Below are 15,885 nucleotides of genomic sequence, written 5' to 3'. Positions count from 1 at the left end.
AGCTGGAATTAGGCAACTCTTTGTCCAACGCAGGTATAGGTGGAGAGTGGCATTTAGTTCAGAGGACCTATCAAGCTGAACTGGGAAATTATTTCCATGTGATGGTGAATTTCAGTAGTTTGGAATTTGGTTCTCCCTCCGTTTGGATCAAAACTGAAAGAAAAGTAATTTGCACACAGGGTAGAGGAGGGAACCTGGTTCCCTGGTAAGATATGAGGAAGCCCAGGCAGGCAAGCAGCAGCAAGTCTGGAAAGCTGGAAGCTGTCTGTAGCTTGCCATGAGCATCTAGCGATGAATGAAAAGCATCTCGGAGTTCTCCACCAATGCAGGTCCTGCTGAGGCAGTGCTGAAAAGGCAGCACTACCTACCAAAGGCAGGAAGGACAATGGGAAGCTGCTCTTCCCACTTACTTTTCTAGTACACTTACAGAAGAAACATAGGTGTGTAATCCATCCTATGAGCCTGAACAATCCATGGATATGCTCTCTATCCATTCCTGATGATGCCAGAATTTGCATGTGTGAAATACTTTGGTCATGTTATCATTAGCAGTAAGGCCACCGTTAGTAATACTGTTAATAAAACGCCAGAAGACACCAGCCACACAAAGGGCTGTTCCTTAGCTCTGTACACACCTCCTCGCAGAGGCTGTTCAGTCTACTTACAGCTCCCAAATTTCAGCGGACAAGCATGCACGTCCATTGGGAAGTCCTCCAGGTGCATGGGGCACTCTGCGTGGATCGTTAGCCTACAACACAAAGAACAGGCATGATCAAAAACACTTGGCCATGGAGACTCCCATCTGGCCCTTCTGCTGTGGCATCTTTGCCGAGCATCCATCAAAGGCGACAAAAGCTTCAACGTGGTCACTAACCGTGGGTCTCTGGGCAGCAGGCCATCAGCTGTGGAGAGAGCAGCGGGCATGCAGATCCGGCCACCTTTCCCGCTTTATAAACTCAACGCTATTGACAGAGTTCATCTTTACTCACTCAGTGCAATCGGAAAATCTGCCAAAGCCCAGGACTTCTGTTTGCTTATGCACTGTGCACAAAGGGCTCATTAATGCCTGGTGCAACCTGTGCCAGGGGATACTCATGGACCACGCTGGAAAGAAAACGGAAAGGGCTTCCAGTGAAACGGAAAGGGCTTCCAGTGACACAGAACATGGCTTTTTTCTTCCAGATAGTTGGAAGGAGCTGAGGGCTGATAGATTATTTAGTCGGGAAACCACTGCTGGGCTTGTGGAGCAAAGCTGACCACTGGAGCAAGAGAGAGGCATGAAGTGCAACATGCACCCCTGAGCAAGGGGCTAGCAGGAGAGAAGCAGCTTCGCCTCCCTCCCTGGCTCTTTCCTTTTGCCCATGGCATTGCAGAGGATGCATACAAAAATGCACTACTGTGAGTCCTGGTGCTATCTGAGGGAGTGTAGGACAGCTCGTGCACGTTGTGCATCCACCAAATCTCTGTGGGACAGCTTGTCATGAAGCTTGAGGGTGGCACAGCTATGATAAGAGCAAGCTAGAGAGCACAGGGCCGCCATAAAAGGATCTGTGTCAAAAGGCTCTAATAAAAAGTAGGTCTAAACTCATGCCCTTTCTTGGAGTACTACAAAAGCTGCATATCTGGAAGGGGAGCAGGACATGTCAAATATGATCTCCTCTAAAGGGTCTGTTTGGTCAGTAATGGAAACCACTTCTGATGGCTCCACAAAGTAACAAATAAAATGTGGCAGGAGCAACAGACAGATGCAAAGGGCAAGCAAACAGAACCAAGGCTGAAGGTGGCTTGTGGAAAAGCCAGGTCAGGACGAAAAGGGGAAAACTTCTATTGAGATATTTTCCTTTAACAGGAAAATAGCCTTTTAGCAAGCTAGAAAGTTTCAGGTAAATTATCCTTCACAGAGAAAAACTCAGGCTTAGGTAAACACAAAAAAAATCCTGCAAAAAAAAAAAAAAAGGGTTAAAGGGTTCAGATTTTGCTTAAGCAGAAAAAAAATGGGGTTTCTTTCATGTGGATAAACCTTAAACGATTTGGGGAAAGACATCTGTTTTTAAAGTGTGTATCGCAAAGCTTTGTTGGACAAAACACTTCCCAAATCACTCTAAAAATCTGTGGGAAAACGGAATGGAAGTGACGTAGCCTGGGGGCCCTGGGGGTCTCTGCGTCCCCCCGGGCCAGGCAGCTGCTCCAGGCTGCCCAGCTCGGCCCTGGGAGGACAGAGGCGGCAGCGATGGTTGTTGCAGGGCAGCAGATGGTGCTGTGACAAGCAGGACCCGCGCTCCGAGCAAGGCAGGAGGAGAGCGGCCGTGCAGCCGCTCGCTGCGAGCGCTCTGAGGAGCTCCCGCCAGACGGGCTTGTTCTGCAAGTGAGGGCACAAACTCGGCCATTTCAGAGCTGGGTACTCACCAACATCCCGCCTGGAGGTCACGGAAGCTTTAACCCCCGGGAATCCTTGTCTTCCCGCAGGGCTAAGAAAGGCTCCTGGAAAGAGCTTGAGAGCATCTCTACTCCTGCCCTTCCCTCGGCTGCTTTCTGGCGGGTCCCAGCAAAGCACACCACACGGGACGCACCACCGCGGCATCCCAATCCCCTCCAGCCCTCCACATGTCTCTCTCAGCTTGTAAGATCTGTAAGACTTGAAGACACACCTGCTTCTTTTAAAGGACCTATGAGACCTGGCATCCCTACAAGGGACAGGCAGAGACATTGCATCAAGAAGCAAAGAAGCAGAGCTGGAAGCTGCTATAACTTCAGTGGGACCAAACCCTCCTGCATGACCAGGAGCATCAACAGCAGGGGGTTAAAATCCAGACAGTGCCTTAGTGAAGTCACCTTTCGCAATGCTGGAGAGCTGATGCATGCCATCCCCTTGCAGCGGCCATGGGGATACCGTGCAGCAGAGCAGATGATACTGTGGGGCAACACAAGACCTGTTCTTGTACAGGCTTGGCAAAGGAAAGTAGTTTCCGACAAGCCTCCTGAAGCTTTCCCTACCGTGCTTCAGTGCTACTTCCCTGTCTCTTAATGCAATGGAGGTAAATGTCCATTTCTGCTCTCTCAGAGCCAGACTCCACTGCCCTGTCTCCACTGGGTACATCCATGCCCAGGAGAAGAGGCACCACGGTGCCACTCCACACAGGAGGGAGCCAGGAAAAAAAAAAACAGCTGTGCAGTCAGGATGGGCTGGGTTCTGTCAAACAGCTCCAAACTATTCAGCAGCAGCAAGACGTGGTCCCACAGTCCCCCCAGGACTCCCCGCTTCAGGTGCACTGAAGCCAAGGGGCTGGCTCTTGGGTGACATTCATTCTTGGGTCCAAAGGGCTCTCAACCAACCCATCCACGGCTGAAGCAGTTCTTCATACCTGGCCAGGGGAATCAGGTGTACACGGCAAGACTCCATGTCCGATGGAGACCCATAGACACTGACAGAGAACTCGAAGAGCCAGGTGCATTCAGGGCAATTCCTTCCTACTCTCCTCTCTGAGAACCCAGTGGCTCCCATTTCCATGATTCAAGACTGCACGCAGTCTATTGAGTGCTCTAGAGACCAAAGGTCTTCTCTTCTCCGAGTCTGACAAATCCTTTCTAAACCCATGCCTGTCCAGTAACCACCCAGCCTTGTGGAAACTGTTCTGCAGACCAAGAGCTGACAACGGATCCCTGCCTGCATTATAGCCTGCCCCAGCTCAGCTTCTCCACCCAGACCCACCATGAGGTCCAAAGTAACTTCTCCTGAAACAAACTGCTCCCTCTGATTTGTGTCATTGCGACTGACTGTACCTGCTTTGCATGACAGAGGAGCAGAGGTGATCAGGATGCCATCCAAAACGCACTGAAGTCATTGGAAAGACTGACAGCGCTTTCCTCAAGTCTACAATTACACTGCTGAAATTATTTTCTCCTGGGGACTCAAATGTCATCACCAGCCAACTGCTCCTTCCACTTGATGCCTCTCTTTTGTAATCTGGATGAAGACTAGGATTTCAAGAAGCAAGTGTGAAAACCTGGCAGCAAAAGCAGACTATGCAGTTTTGCTCCTTCTGTTCTCTTCCTTGCGTGATGCTTCCTTCTGTCAGCTAGAAACTTGGGAACTTCATCGTTTGTAAGCACTTTGAGTGTGTCCTCACGATCTCACCGTTCAATTCTCTCTGCTTCCTTTCCAAGAGCAATGGACTTTTTTGCTTATAATATTTGTCACTGTCATTGGCCATAAAGATAATGTTGCCTTTGCACAAAAATAAATCAGCATTCTCCCTTCCTCCCCCAGGAGGTCACACAAATCTTTCCTTTTAAGATCTCTTTCCTCTCTTTTGCTTCACTGACTGCCTCATTGTTTCAGAAGGGTCTTAGCTGGGTGCCCCCAAAGCGTGCCTCTCCAAAGGACATCTCCTGATCAGCACTTTTCTTCTGACACATTCTGAGATCTCCTCAAAAATAAGGGAGGCCACAGAGCCTTTGGCCTTGCTCTGCCCCCACCAGGGCTGGGACAGCAGCAGAGATCCCCTGGGCACAAGCCAGCCCAGGCTGTGCCCTCCTGCACGCCCTGGGCCAAGAGAAACTGTCAAGGGAAGGGGACAATTTAATAGAGATGTTGGGGGATGCTGGAGATGTGCAGGAAAGTACCAGTCACAATTTTTAAACTAAAGTGTGTTTTGTTAGCTGAGCCAGTAAACAACAACAAAAACACAATAAATCCATCAACAAACCACTGAAAAGGCAACCTAATCTGTCACCTTCTCCACCCACAACTGAAGCAGTTTTTAAGCCTCCCGAAATTAAATAAGAAAGGAGCAGCCAAATCACTCCAGCACAATGAGTGTGTTCAGCAATTTCGGCCAGTCAGAAGTCAGCACGTTTAGAGATAAGTCATGAAAAGAGAGAGCTCTCTTGCCGAAGGAGAAGGCACAGAATCGTCCCCTCTCTGGACATCTCTGGATGTCCTCCCTGGCCCGGGCTCCATTCATGACCCCACGTGTATTGGCTCTCCAAGATGCCCTTCCCATAGCTCCACAGGTGTGTCCTGCTCCTCCTCCAACAGCCCTTCTTGCACGCTCCCAGCTTGCAGAGCACTAATTAGCAGCTATTTACATGGGCTGTGAAATCAGTTGCTGCTTGGGAACGCACAGATCACCCCCCTTCTGCTTTACCCCCAGCCCCGTACTGTTCCTGGCTAAGGAGTCCTCAGCACCACATGCTTTGCCTAACACAATGTCAAATCTCAGCCCAAGAGGAATGTGCCTCCCCTTCCTGGCAATTTGCACAGCCTCTGCAGCATATGGGTAAAAGAGCCTGTTGCAGAGATGCTCTTTAGCTCTGACCCTTTACAAGGGAGCTTATGGCCAGGTAGCCTCAGAGGTTCGCTTCATTGCTCTGATGTGCTGTTCAAGTCCAGACTTTTGAGCTCTGAAATGTCATTTTAAAGCCTAAAAAGCATGTGAAAAATGTCCATGCTACCAGCAATCGCATAATCCAGCTGTTCTGTCCTTTGGCTCATCTGTCCCAGTCACCAGCAATATCTAACTCAGAACTGTCTCAAAATCAGACTGCAAACTCTTTGCTGGTCTTCTTTGCTGGCCCAACAGCACCAAAAGTGGAACATCCAGGAAAGATGCCCTGCTTTTCTCTTTAAAGTCACAATAAGTCCTTTGAACTGCTCAACACCATGGCAAGAAGGATGAATCAGGCTAAACATACCTCTCCCAGGGCTGACGGTACCACAAACCGCTTCAGCTTCGTTCTCATGGTTACCAGGAGCTTAGCAAAGCCTTTGATGTGTCATTAGAGCTGCTGTCGTTACCTGCATCGTGCTGCAGGATGAGCTAGAGTCTCAGTCCAATTTCTGGGACGCAAATGTAATAATCCCCTCGTGTATATGTGGTACAAAAACATGACAGCACCCTGCACAGCAGAGCTGACTTTGTTTATGCCAGGGATATTGCTTGAGTCTTGTCCTGATTTCTCCTGTAGGAGGTTTGTTAATAACCACAGTCAGGCCAAATAGGTAGTGTGTGGTTTAGGCTGCATGCAAATCTAGGCTAGGTTTAATTGCTCCGGTTTGAATTTGAAGCCAAATTGCTTCTAGGATCCTTGCAATGGATCTGACAGTCCTAAATTCTCATTATATTCTTTCCCAGCACCAGGAGACTTCAGCCCATGATGGCAGAAATAAGATGATCTATGAAGATTTCTGCATCTTGAAATGTTTTATTTTCAAGAGGTTGACTGCACAAAAACAAACCTACACAATATGTCACTGTTGCCTCTGGACCCGCTCTGGAAGCTCTATGGCAGAAAAAACTGCAGGTTCAACCCCAATGCAGGCTCCAAGGCAAACCAGTTGCCCGTCCACATTACCGAGGAGCTGGTGAGGGATGTTCAAGCTGGTGTTCCAGCAGGAGCTGGATTATGGTTGCACCTCAGGTTTACAGCCCCCTCCACTGTGTGGATGGGTTTTGCATGCTGCAGCCTCCAGCTACCCCGCGTGACCAGAGAGGAAGACACCAGGTAGCAAAGATAACACAGAGCTTTTGGTAGCACAGACCCTACAAGGCTCTGGGATTTCAGAGAGGAACCTGGAAACCACAAACCTCGAGCATGCTGCGCCGGGCACAGGACTTGCTGCTGGGGATGTAGGGCACCAGGGGGCTGCCCGCGTGATGCTGCTGTGCTAGGCAAGCCCGGGCACTTCTGTGCCAAGCCTTCTCTGCTGTCCTGTCTCCACCCCAGCAAGGCGTTTGCTGACTGCCAAGTCCTGCCACGCTGCTGCTAAGCACTTCACTTGGGCTTTAGCAGCACCAGTTCTTTAGGCATGCAGTTGAATGCATCAACCCAGTGGTCGGAGAAAGCATCCCTCTGAGTGCATAACTTGAGCACATACTGTCTAGGAACTACTCTGACAATAACCTCAAAGCCTCAACATGCCACTCTGACAGTCACTGTGAAGAGCAGAAGAGCTCTTTAAAGCCCAGATTCACAAAGTTGAATCCCACTGGTAGAGCATCAAGCTTCTGCTGTCTTCATGTGTTTCAAGGCCAGGAAGAACCAGGAGATTATGTATGTGCTTCACACAATTTGAGCTAGAGATTTCATCCAGAGATTGCTGCAGCAGCCGAGTGTTTGTCTGTACCTTAAGTAAATCCACAAGCAATTCCCAGTTTGTTGCACTCAGCTCTGACGCCAGAGTGTTGAGGCCCTACCTGGGCTTTTGTGAACTACTCAGACCTTGTAGAACTCCAACAACACAGCTGCAGAGGCAGGGCTACATAATAAAACTGTGCCCTCTTCCTGACGGTCTAAGGCATGCAGAGTAGCCAGGAAGAGGCAGAGGGAACAACAGCCTTGTCCATTACTAAGCAGCTGGAGGGAGTGGAATAGAGAAATAAAATTTTTATACTGCAGTCACAAAGGTCATCCAAGTGCCAAGCCCTGAGCCAGTCATCAGAAGTTTGCATTGCGACATTGCACCAATCCACAAGAAGGCTGTGTTGTGACAAAAAGAGATCCTTGGATGCTCAGCTACAGATGGCTTGTAACTCCTCAAAGCTCAGGTCAGAGATAAAGAGGCTCCCTGTAGGAGCTATAAATATTGTCACACAGGTGCAGTTTTTCTGGATGCCTGTGTCAGAGTTGCTATTTCACTAGAGCAACTTCATCTATAAACACAAGCCTTGACTAAGAGAAGTTGACTTTCACAGCAGGACAAACAGCAAGAGATGTGTCTCTAATTGCTCATCAGCAGAGCTGATCCCTCAAAGGCACTGCCCAGTAGGAGGTAAAAGAGTGGGAAAGGTATTAGGAGTCAAACCGCACCGGTCTGGATTGAACATGCATGGCACAAGTCTGGCAGAGGTCTTGTGATGCTGCCCTCCCAACATCTTCCAGCCCTAAATGCAAGAGCAAACCCAATACTTTCCCAGCCACACAACCTTTGCTGAAGCTAGTGATTGTTTTTTGAATAAAGAACTAGTGAAAGACATAAAGGGTCTAAAACAAAGTCTTTTTTTGCAGCCTTATACTAATGGCTCCTACAAGATTGTCCTCTTGGACACTGATACAGACGGTAGGGAGTTTTAGTCCCAGTTTTTCAGAGCAGGCCAGACAGACAGGAGCAGTACTGAGGCCTCCAGCTATGATGGGTTTCCCTCTTCATTTATCCGCTATGCCTCAGTGCCCTCATCTGTAACGTGAGATCACTGATATTTGGAGACCTAGGCCCGCAGGGTGCTGGCAGGATTAGCTCACATCACAAAACTGCTGCACAAATGCAGAGTTGTTTATCAATGGTAGCTTGTAAAACTTGCTGACAAGATGCAGACTCACAAGACAGCTCCGCTACAAAGACAGGAAATTCTGTCTGGTCCTTAAAAGCAGGTGAATGTGCAGCATCTCAGTATGCCGAAGCCTCAATGAAGTGTGTTATTAGTTAAGATCTGCTTGGAGATGGAGGGACCAAAAATAATTTTTGAAAACAAACATTTACTGCTCTTTATAAAAAAATCAGTATCTTTCTCTTGCATCTATAAATAGCCTGTTGTTTCTTTTATAGGTCTGCTTACTTTGCAAGGTAAATTAGTACATCAACCACAAGTGGCAAATACTAGCTGCATGGGTGGACAGTTTTCAAGCATATAGGAACATCTGAGTAGTGAAGGGGCCAGAAAGATCTGGCCCAGAAGGAAGGAGCTTACCTCATGGTGTACAAGAGGGTGCCGTTGTCCACCAGGCGCAGCAGCTTGTTGGGTGTTGTCATGTTATGTGCAACAGACTTCTTGCCGTTGTGGAAGAAGGTATCAGGAGTCCAGATCTTGCTGGCCAGCAGGTTGTTCAGGGGAAGTATCTTCATGGGCCCATCAAACTTGAGCCTCTCATCTCTCCAGGACTGCCGGAAAAAGACATCAATGGTGTATTCCTTCAAGGAGAGAAGAAGAAAAAAAAACCCTCTTGTTTTACCAAGCTCTTCATTGCAAACAAGGTGGTTGGAGAAATGATAAATGGCTTCAGTCACTGGGTATATGTGTTCAGCACCCTCAGGCTGATAATGAAATGGGATGCAACAAGAACCCAGGATTAACAACCGCAGAGAAAACTGTGGAGGACAAAGGACAAACGCTGTCTTTTGTATAATGACTTTAACATAACACCAAAATTTGCACCTCAGAGTTTCTCACAGACTGCAGGCACCCTTATATCTGAAATATTAAGTTTCGGGATGCTGTTTCATTTATATGCTTCGTTCAGCCACCTCTGCACCCGTGCATTTCAAGCAAAGCCCTCAGTCAAAGCCTTCACAAACTTGATAAACTTGTCATTACAGGATCCTGTGACTTCTTCCTTTTTTTTTTTTTTTTCTCTAAGCTATCATAAGCAAAAAAGCCTATTTATGAGTCCAAACGCCGGTTGGGGTGATTAGATGTCACCTCTTTGCAATCCTGTATTCAGGGCCATCTCTCAGTGCTGTTGACAAAATTGATTTTTACTATCCAAGCAGAAAGGAAAAAACAAATAAAAACAAAACAAAAAAAAAAAAAAAAACAAAAAAAACAGTTCACCCCAACCCAAACCAAAACAAAAGCCACAGACACCTGAACCTGTTGGTTGAGCACATCCCACTGAGCTGCTCACTCCTCTCCTATCCCAGCTACCTCTATCCAAAGGCGAGCTGTGCTGAAGGCCACCCCAAGGCAAAGCTAAGCCAATGGGTGCGGTGTATGGCAGCACCATTCCCACTGTCCCAGCCAGCCTGAACTCACCCAAGGCTGGCATCACATGAGCTGGTTGGCACCAACATCACCACTGTCCAGGCAGGAAGGCAGCCCAGGGCTGCTTGCCCCAGCCATACCTCACCTCAGCTCACTAACGAAGCAAGGCTCATTAGCTCACAAGGCTGGCAGAGAGAGATGGGGGCTTTGGAAAATTCATTCTGGTTCTTGTTGCAGTGCCGATGTAGATTCATAGTTGTTATTTATGGGTTCCCGGAGGCTGTAGGCCTAACTAAACTTATCTCCGTGAATGATTTCTTTCCTGCAGCTCTTCTCGGCAGCATTTAAGAGCTGCAGCACATCAGTCTCCTACAGGTCATAGAAATTTCTGCGAGATTTTGCAGCAGATGGTAGCTAAATGAAAGCATCTAAGTAAAAAAATTAATCCCTGCTCCCTGGCCACACAGGCAGGTGCTCCTGCCCAAACACAAGGTTTCTGGATTCTGGCTTGGGGAAAGCAAAGTAAAGATCCTACTGTCTGACAGACTCTGCCCTGTGCCAGATACTCTGCTCCCTCATGGAAGATCATCAATCCCTTGGGGTCTTAAGCTCAGTAGAGAAACCAAAACAAAAGGCAGTCTGTGCAGGCACAGGAGGCCCTATTAGGAGAAGCCCTTATCAGAACAGCTATTTTACTCAGAACCTTCTGTTCTTATTGAAAGAAAAAATCAGCAAAACAAACAAAAACTCTTTTATAACATCTTCCTAGGTCCTGTTTTTCTTCTTTTATGTTAAGGAATCATTCCCGAAGGAAAGAGAAACCACGCTGAGATATGACCCCTCTTCTCTAGCCTTCTTTCCAGACAGCATCCATTTCAAGTCCAGCTTCCAAGAAACATGCCCAGCTCTAGGTCATGTTCTTCCCTCTATGGAAATAACCAAACCCATCAAGACTTGGCCCTCCTTTTGAGTCTGTCTTCCAAAGTAGCAAAAAAATCTTTTCCCCCTCCCTCCTTTTTTCCTTTTTCTTTCTCCATTTTCTGGGAACTAAGGCAAAACTGGAGCTCACTACTCAGGATTTGGGCATATGTCAGGTTTGATCACACTTGACTTTACAAGCCAAATGGAAAGTGAGATTAGAAGTCCCTTGGAGCACCTTGGGGAAAAGGTCCACATGTTCTGTTGCACGGTTAGTAACCAGCCACTCTCCTCCGCTCTCCCCAGCAGCTTTACCTGCCTGTCCTCCATCACCATAATTACAGTCTCTCTCTGCATCAAGTTGCACGAGAAGGGCTTTCCATCGCAATGAGTAATGGCTGTGGGAGGGATGGGAGCAGGATCATCAGGCAGATGTGAGTGTGGAAGGAGGGACTTTTCCCACTTCCTCAGATAAAAGGAACCACAACAGATGAGTGGGCTCTCCCCACGCTTCCCGAGGAGATGACACTCACATTTCTGTCTGTGTTTAACACCAGGACTGCATGTTAAAACACATTCGCTATGCATTTGTAAAATACACGGAACTAAAGCATGCGAGGGGGGAAATAATTTATTATTCCTTAACTGTCTTCCTAATTTTAAATTCACTTTGTCAAACCACATTGCAGAGAATACCTCCCTCTTTTCAATACCTCATATTTCTTCTTCACAGTTCATTATACACACTCCCTTAATCAAATATGCTCCACCTTGGAAGTAATTATCAGATACTCCCCAAGGGCTGAGATTGCTGAATATATTATGTGCCTCTGCTGTGGTACGAGAGAGAGTGAGATGGAGAGAGAACTCAGATGGGATTAATACTCTTGGCTACAGTGACAGCAGGTTAACTTTTAACCCTGGAGGGAGTGGTCTTTACAAGCCAGTATAGGATTGTGTGATGGAGTTAGCGCTGGCATGAGGGGCATTTAATTCTCTTTCAACGGTCCATGGGGTGGTTGGAGAGATGCTCAAGGCCAAGCAAGCACAGCAAACAAAACCCCGCCGGGCTCCGAGGGGCTGTCGGAGGCTTCGGGACATGGCTCCCCACCTCCGCTGGGCTCCCTCAGGTTCCAACCCTCCTCGGTGCGTCCGCGGGCACCATGTCACCGCCAGGACTGGGCGAGCCGCGGGGCCTCCGCCCCCAGCACGAGACAGGCCGCACGCAGCGGCCTGGAAGCGTAACGCAGAGCGCCCACAACCTGCCAGCTCTCCTGCGAGGCCCTGGGTGCATGTGAAACACAAGCTGCAAGAAACGCTTTTGAGAAAGCTCACTATTAATTATGCTTCACAGTCCTGTTTTAATTAGAAGACAAACTGTTGTGGGAATACAAGCCTAGATTCAGACCTCAGGCCTTTTCATTAATAATCTTCCCTGAACATGTCAAAATATTCCAATCAGCTCAGTCTTTTTCTTTCCTCTGTTTTGCCGCTCTTCTGGTTCAAGAACTCAGGACAGTTTGTGGGTGGGACTGGCTTTCTCTTGGTACTGTCATTAAAACAGGCCACATTCAGACACTTGCCATGAAGCTCCCTCCTTCCTCTATGATTCCAGAGTGACTCAAAGGTGTTGCCTCTTTCCAAGTTTGCACTTGGCATTATCATTTAGTTTTCAAAAGTTAAAACACATCTAAGAAACAATTTGTTTGTATTGCCCATGCCAAGAGTAGTCAACTTGCACGTTCCTACCCATATTGGACGGATGCTTGGTCACGTTCCTGCCTTTAGGAAAGTCTTGGTTCTGTCCAAGAATGGGCCACTGCTGCCGCCCCTACCAGACACACAACCCACCCCCTGGCTCTCCTGCCAGGCCACTAGCACCTACCATATCCGTGTCCGAGACAGGGCCAAAACTCGTCACATAAATGTCTGTCTTGACTTCAGTTACGCTGTCTGAGACATAAAAAAAGAGAGAGAGAAAGAGAGACAGAGAAAGCAATTAGAGAATTGAATGCATTTCTACAGGAAATGGTTTTAGCTTTTTTTTTTTGCATGTTATTTTTTTCTGGTCAGGTGCCTCCCTGGGGAAGCCCCCAGCAAGCTGGTATTGTGCTCAGTAGGGTATCCTAAACAATAGCTGATTTTATCACTCATAGTTGGGCAAATTCATCTTTAATGTAGCTGTGCTTCTTTCCACTATGCCCTGACATAGTCAGACTATGTGTATTTACAAATTACATGCAGTTATACAATACAGAATGTTGTAAAGATCCCCATATCTTTAGTACAGAGGTAAGCCCCGAAATTGTGAAATTCTCTTTAATCCGAAATCCCTTTGTGTCTCCCAGCCTGATAAATAGCCTAGCAGTGTTCCACCAGTTTTCGGAAACCCAGGGTTTTTTTTACAGCTTCAGGCTTATCTGTACATAAAAGAATCAATATTCTGATTGCTTTTTACTCCCATCATGTTTGCTGCTTTCCTAAGTGCCTCGGCTCCTGAAGAGCAGCTGCTCTCACAGAGGTATTTATATGCAGCCTATATGAATCCACAGCCAGGCTAGGCTTCTCTTGCAGACACTGAAAAAATGCCTCCCTCTGGACACTGCCCCGACAAAATCACAACACCTCAATTCCTGCCCCAAGCGCTACAGCTCATGGGTGATTTTAATCCTGTGCCTCCAGGTAAACTGAAGTGTTTTCCAGAACGTGGCTACCACTAGGTGTTTTTCATGCTGAACAGCACACGCAGCTCTCATTACGACTGCCATCGTTACTGTCTCAGCATGCCCCTAAGCGAGATCGCTGCCGTGGCCCTGCTTTGCGAGGTAACCAGGCACAGGAGGATGGGATGACTTGATGTGGTCACCTCTCCAACAGCCCTCTGCCTGCCAGGACATGCTAAAGGAGCCAAACGAGGTGCCTTGAGTTTAGCACTGCGTTACCATAAATCTTCATTACTTTAGGGACAGATCATACAATTGTGCTCTTTTTTATGTCGTTAATTGGCTCAGTGCAGCATTCCCAATGAAAGAGGTCCAATGAAAGAGCTAAACATTACCAATGCTAAGAGCTCCAAAAAAAGCGTTTGTGTTCTTAGCAGTAACATCCCATCTTGGCCTCTGCAACAGCTACCTGAATGGCCCATTGCTCAATTCAGTTATGGAAATTCTGTGTTCTCTGTCAGTTATTTTGCAGTATCACAAAGCTTAGTCTTGTGCTTCAAAGTTCTGTACCCAAAAATAAAATAATGCATTCTGGCAGAGTCTTCTCCTTAATGGCTAAAACGTACATATACATATCTTCAGTTCTTATGGTTGGAGAGCTTCTGACACAGCCTGTGGCTGATATTATTGTGCTATATAAGTAACCCTTGATCTTGTCTTGATGTGATAAAAAGAAGGTTAATGAGAAATATGTATGCAGTACACATATCTGAAACACACAGTAGTCAGTGAGGCAGCTTTTTAAACAACGTGAGATGTTTCTGTAACACTTGAACACTCAGGGTATTCTCTCTATGTCCCTCTAAGCAAGCCCCAAATGAGACATACAGCAGACAACACAATTCTACTAAAGTGAGATTCTTTAATACATGCAGTTAGAGAAAACTAACTGTGTTTTAGAGAAAAAATAATAATCTCTCTCCACTTCCCTCTCCTTCTGCCTTTTTGAGTGCTTAAATTGTCTAGCAAAAATAATATACAGCAATAGATACCAGATTGGGATACGCGGCTACCCATGACCAGTGAAGTCAGTCCTTGTGACATGCAGAATTACCTTGTGAATCCAAGGGGAACTGAGCTGGAAAGGGGGACAGAGGGGTGCACGAAAGGACCTGTGCTATGTGACATGACCTGCAGGATCTGTAGGAGTGAGGAAGCAGTGACCAGGTGGAGAGACAGAACTAATTTTGGGCACCTTTTATATGACACTGCTCTTTTTAGTTGTTAGCTGGCATTTGGCATAAGCTCAAGAAAAGAGAGTGCACAAGCTTGTTTTTTTTTTTTTTAAGGGGAGGGAGGAGTTGATGATGCGTCTTAGAAAAGCAAATGCACTGGGGACAGATTTTGTTTCTGTATGCTTATGAAGCAGAACACCAAGAACGTAGGGGTAGTGAGCTGGTTATGACTTAATCCTGGATGGGTCCGAGCTCATCCTGGCTTCTGCCCCAGCGCAGCACATTGTGAGCTACCAGTCACGCAGCTCCCTGCAACCTACCAGCAAGTCTGATCAAAGACAACAACATTTATCAAGGTGCTGTGTTAGAAAAACTTGGTGGAGCTTCTCCTGGCCTGGTAAATCCCTGCTGACCATTGCTCGGAGACCTGCGACGCAGCATGGACTTGAGCGTCCTGTGACTGTCGCGTTGCTCTAAGGAAGACTAGTGCACTGCTCATGGGCATTTGCTCATGGACACAGGAGAGGAATGACATGCCCTGTCCATGGGAGCATTTCAGGAGCCCAGTAAAGGAGGAACCGAGCCCCCAGGGAAACACTTCATCACCAGCTTTGCAATAAGAGCTGTCAGGAGCGAGAGGTTTTCCTTGTCCTGGACATGCTTCTTCCCATCTGTTAGCACAAACAACGCGTACTAATAGTGCCTGGGGTGATCAATACTCTCACTGCGCCAATCATGGCAAAGCAAATAATAGCAGAGAGAGAATCAACCCTCACCACACGCAGTCATTGCCATCCACCAGCGCAGCCCAGGGACTGCAGAGGACACCCATGTAGTTCCACCTGGGAAACATCATCCAAATGGCATTAGGTAAAGTGCTGTGCAACATCCTCGCCGGGGAATGAGCTGCACTTTGTGCCATCACAGGAGTTAGATGATGGGGTTAAATCTAGCAGAGCCATCTGCAAGCCCACGGGTGGCTGGAACATCAGCCTGGCTACCAAAGCTACTTCCAAAACATCTCCAGTTGTCCCTAACTCTTAGGAGTGGTTTTAATAGGGACCTGGCAGGATACAGGGCCACAGTAGTTATTCAGCCTGTTTCCCTGAGACATCTCTATCCAAATCCCTTTTAATCCGTCATGGCACCAGTGTTCGCCTATCTTTCAGCATGGAGGACCACCAAACAGCATTTCCTACGCTCGACCAGCCACGGAGAACAAGCTCAGGAGGAACATCCTCCTCCAGCTACCGTTCGTTATGGAAGTCAGAGAAACACAGGTCAGATCTGCTCTTCCCACTTCGCAGAAGGAAACCCACCCTATTTCTCACCTCTTCATCTTAACGTCCCACTCGGGAGAGGCCACACTGA

General features: G+C 47.5%; 1 protein-coding gene across 1 annotated transcript in view; it reads right to left on the bottom strand.

The window, feature by feature from the left end:
• The window catches only part of GABRA3 (gamma-aminobutyric acid type A receptor subunit alpha3), a 57,697-nt gene that overhangs the window by 16,497 nt on the left and 25,315 nt on the right, over positions 1-15,885 (bottom strand). The window contains exons 3-5 of the mRNA XM_010216786.2: positions 12,502-12,569; positions 8,688-8,908; positions 666-748 (exon numbers count right to left, since the gene is read on the bottom strand). Of these exons, the coding sequence (XP_010215088.1) occupies positions 666-748; positions 8,688-8,908; positions 12,502-12,569 (372 nt within the window). The remainder of the gene's footprint in view (positions 1-665; positions 749-8,687; positions 8,909-12,501; positions 12,570-15,885) is intronic.

This window comes from Tinamus guttatus, unplaced genomic scaffold (genome assembly GCF_059628265.1).
Source record: "Tinamus guttatus ecotype Peru unplaced genomic scaffold, ASM5962826v1 Tinamus_guttatus_pri_ptg000287l, whole genome shotgun sequence".
Taxonomy (NCBI): Eukaryota; Metazoa; Chordata; class Aves; order Tinamiformes; family Tinamidae; genus Tinamus; species Tinamus guttatus.
The sequence above is the reverse complement of the archived record's forward strand: the minus strand, read 5'-3'. Positions and strand labels throughout refer to the sequence as shown.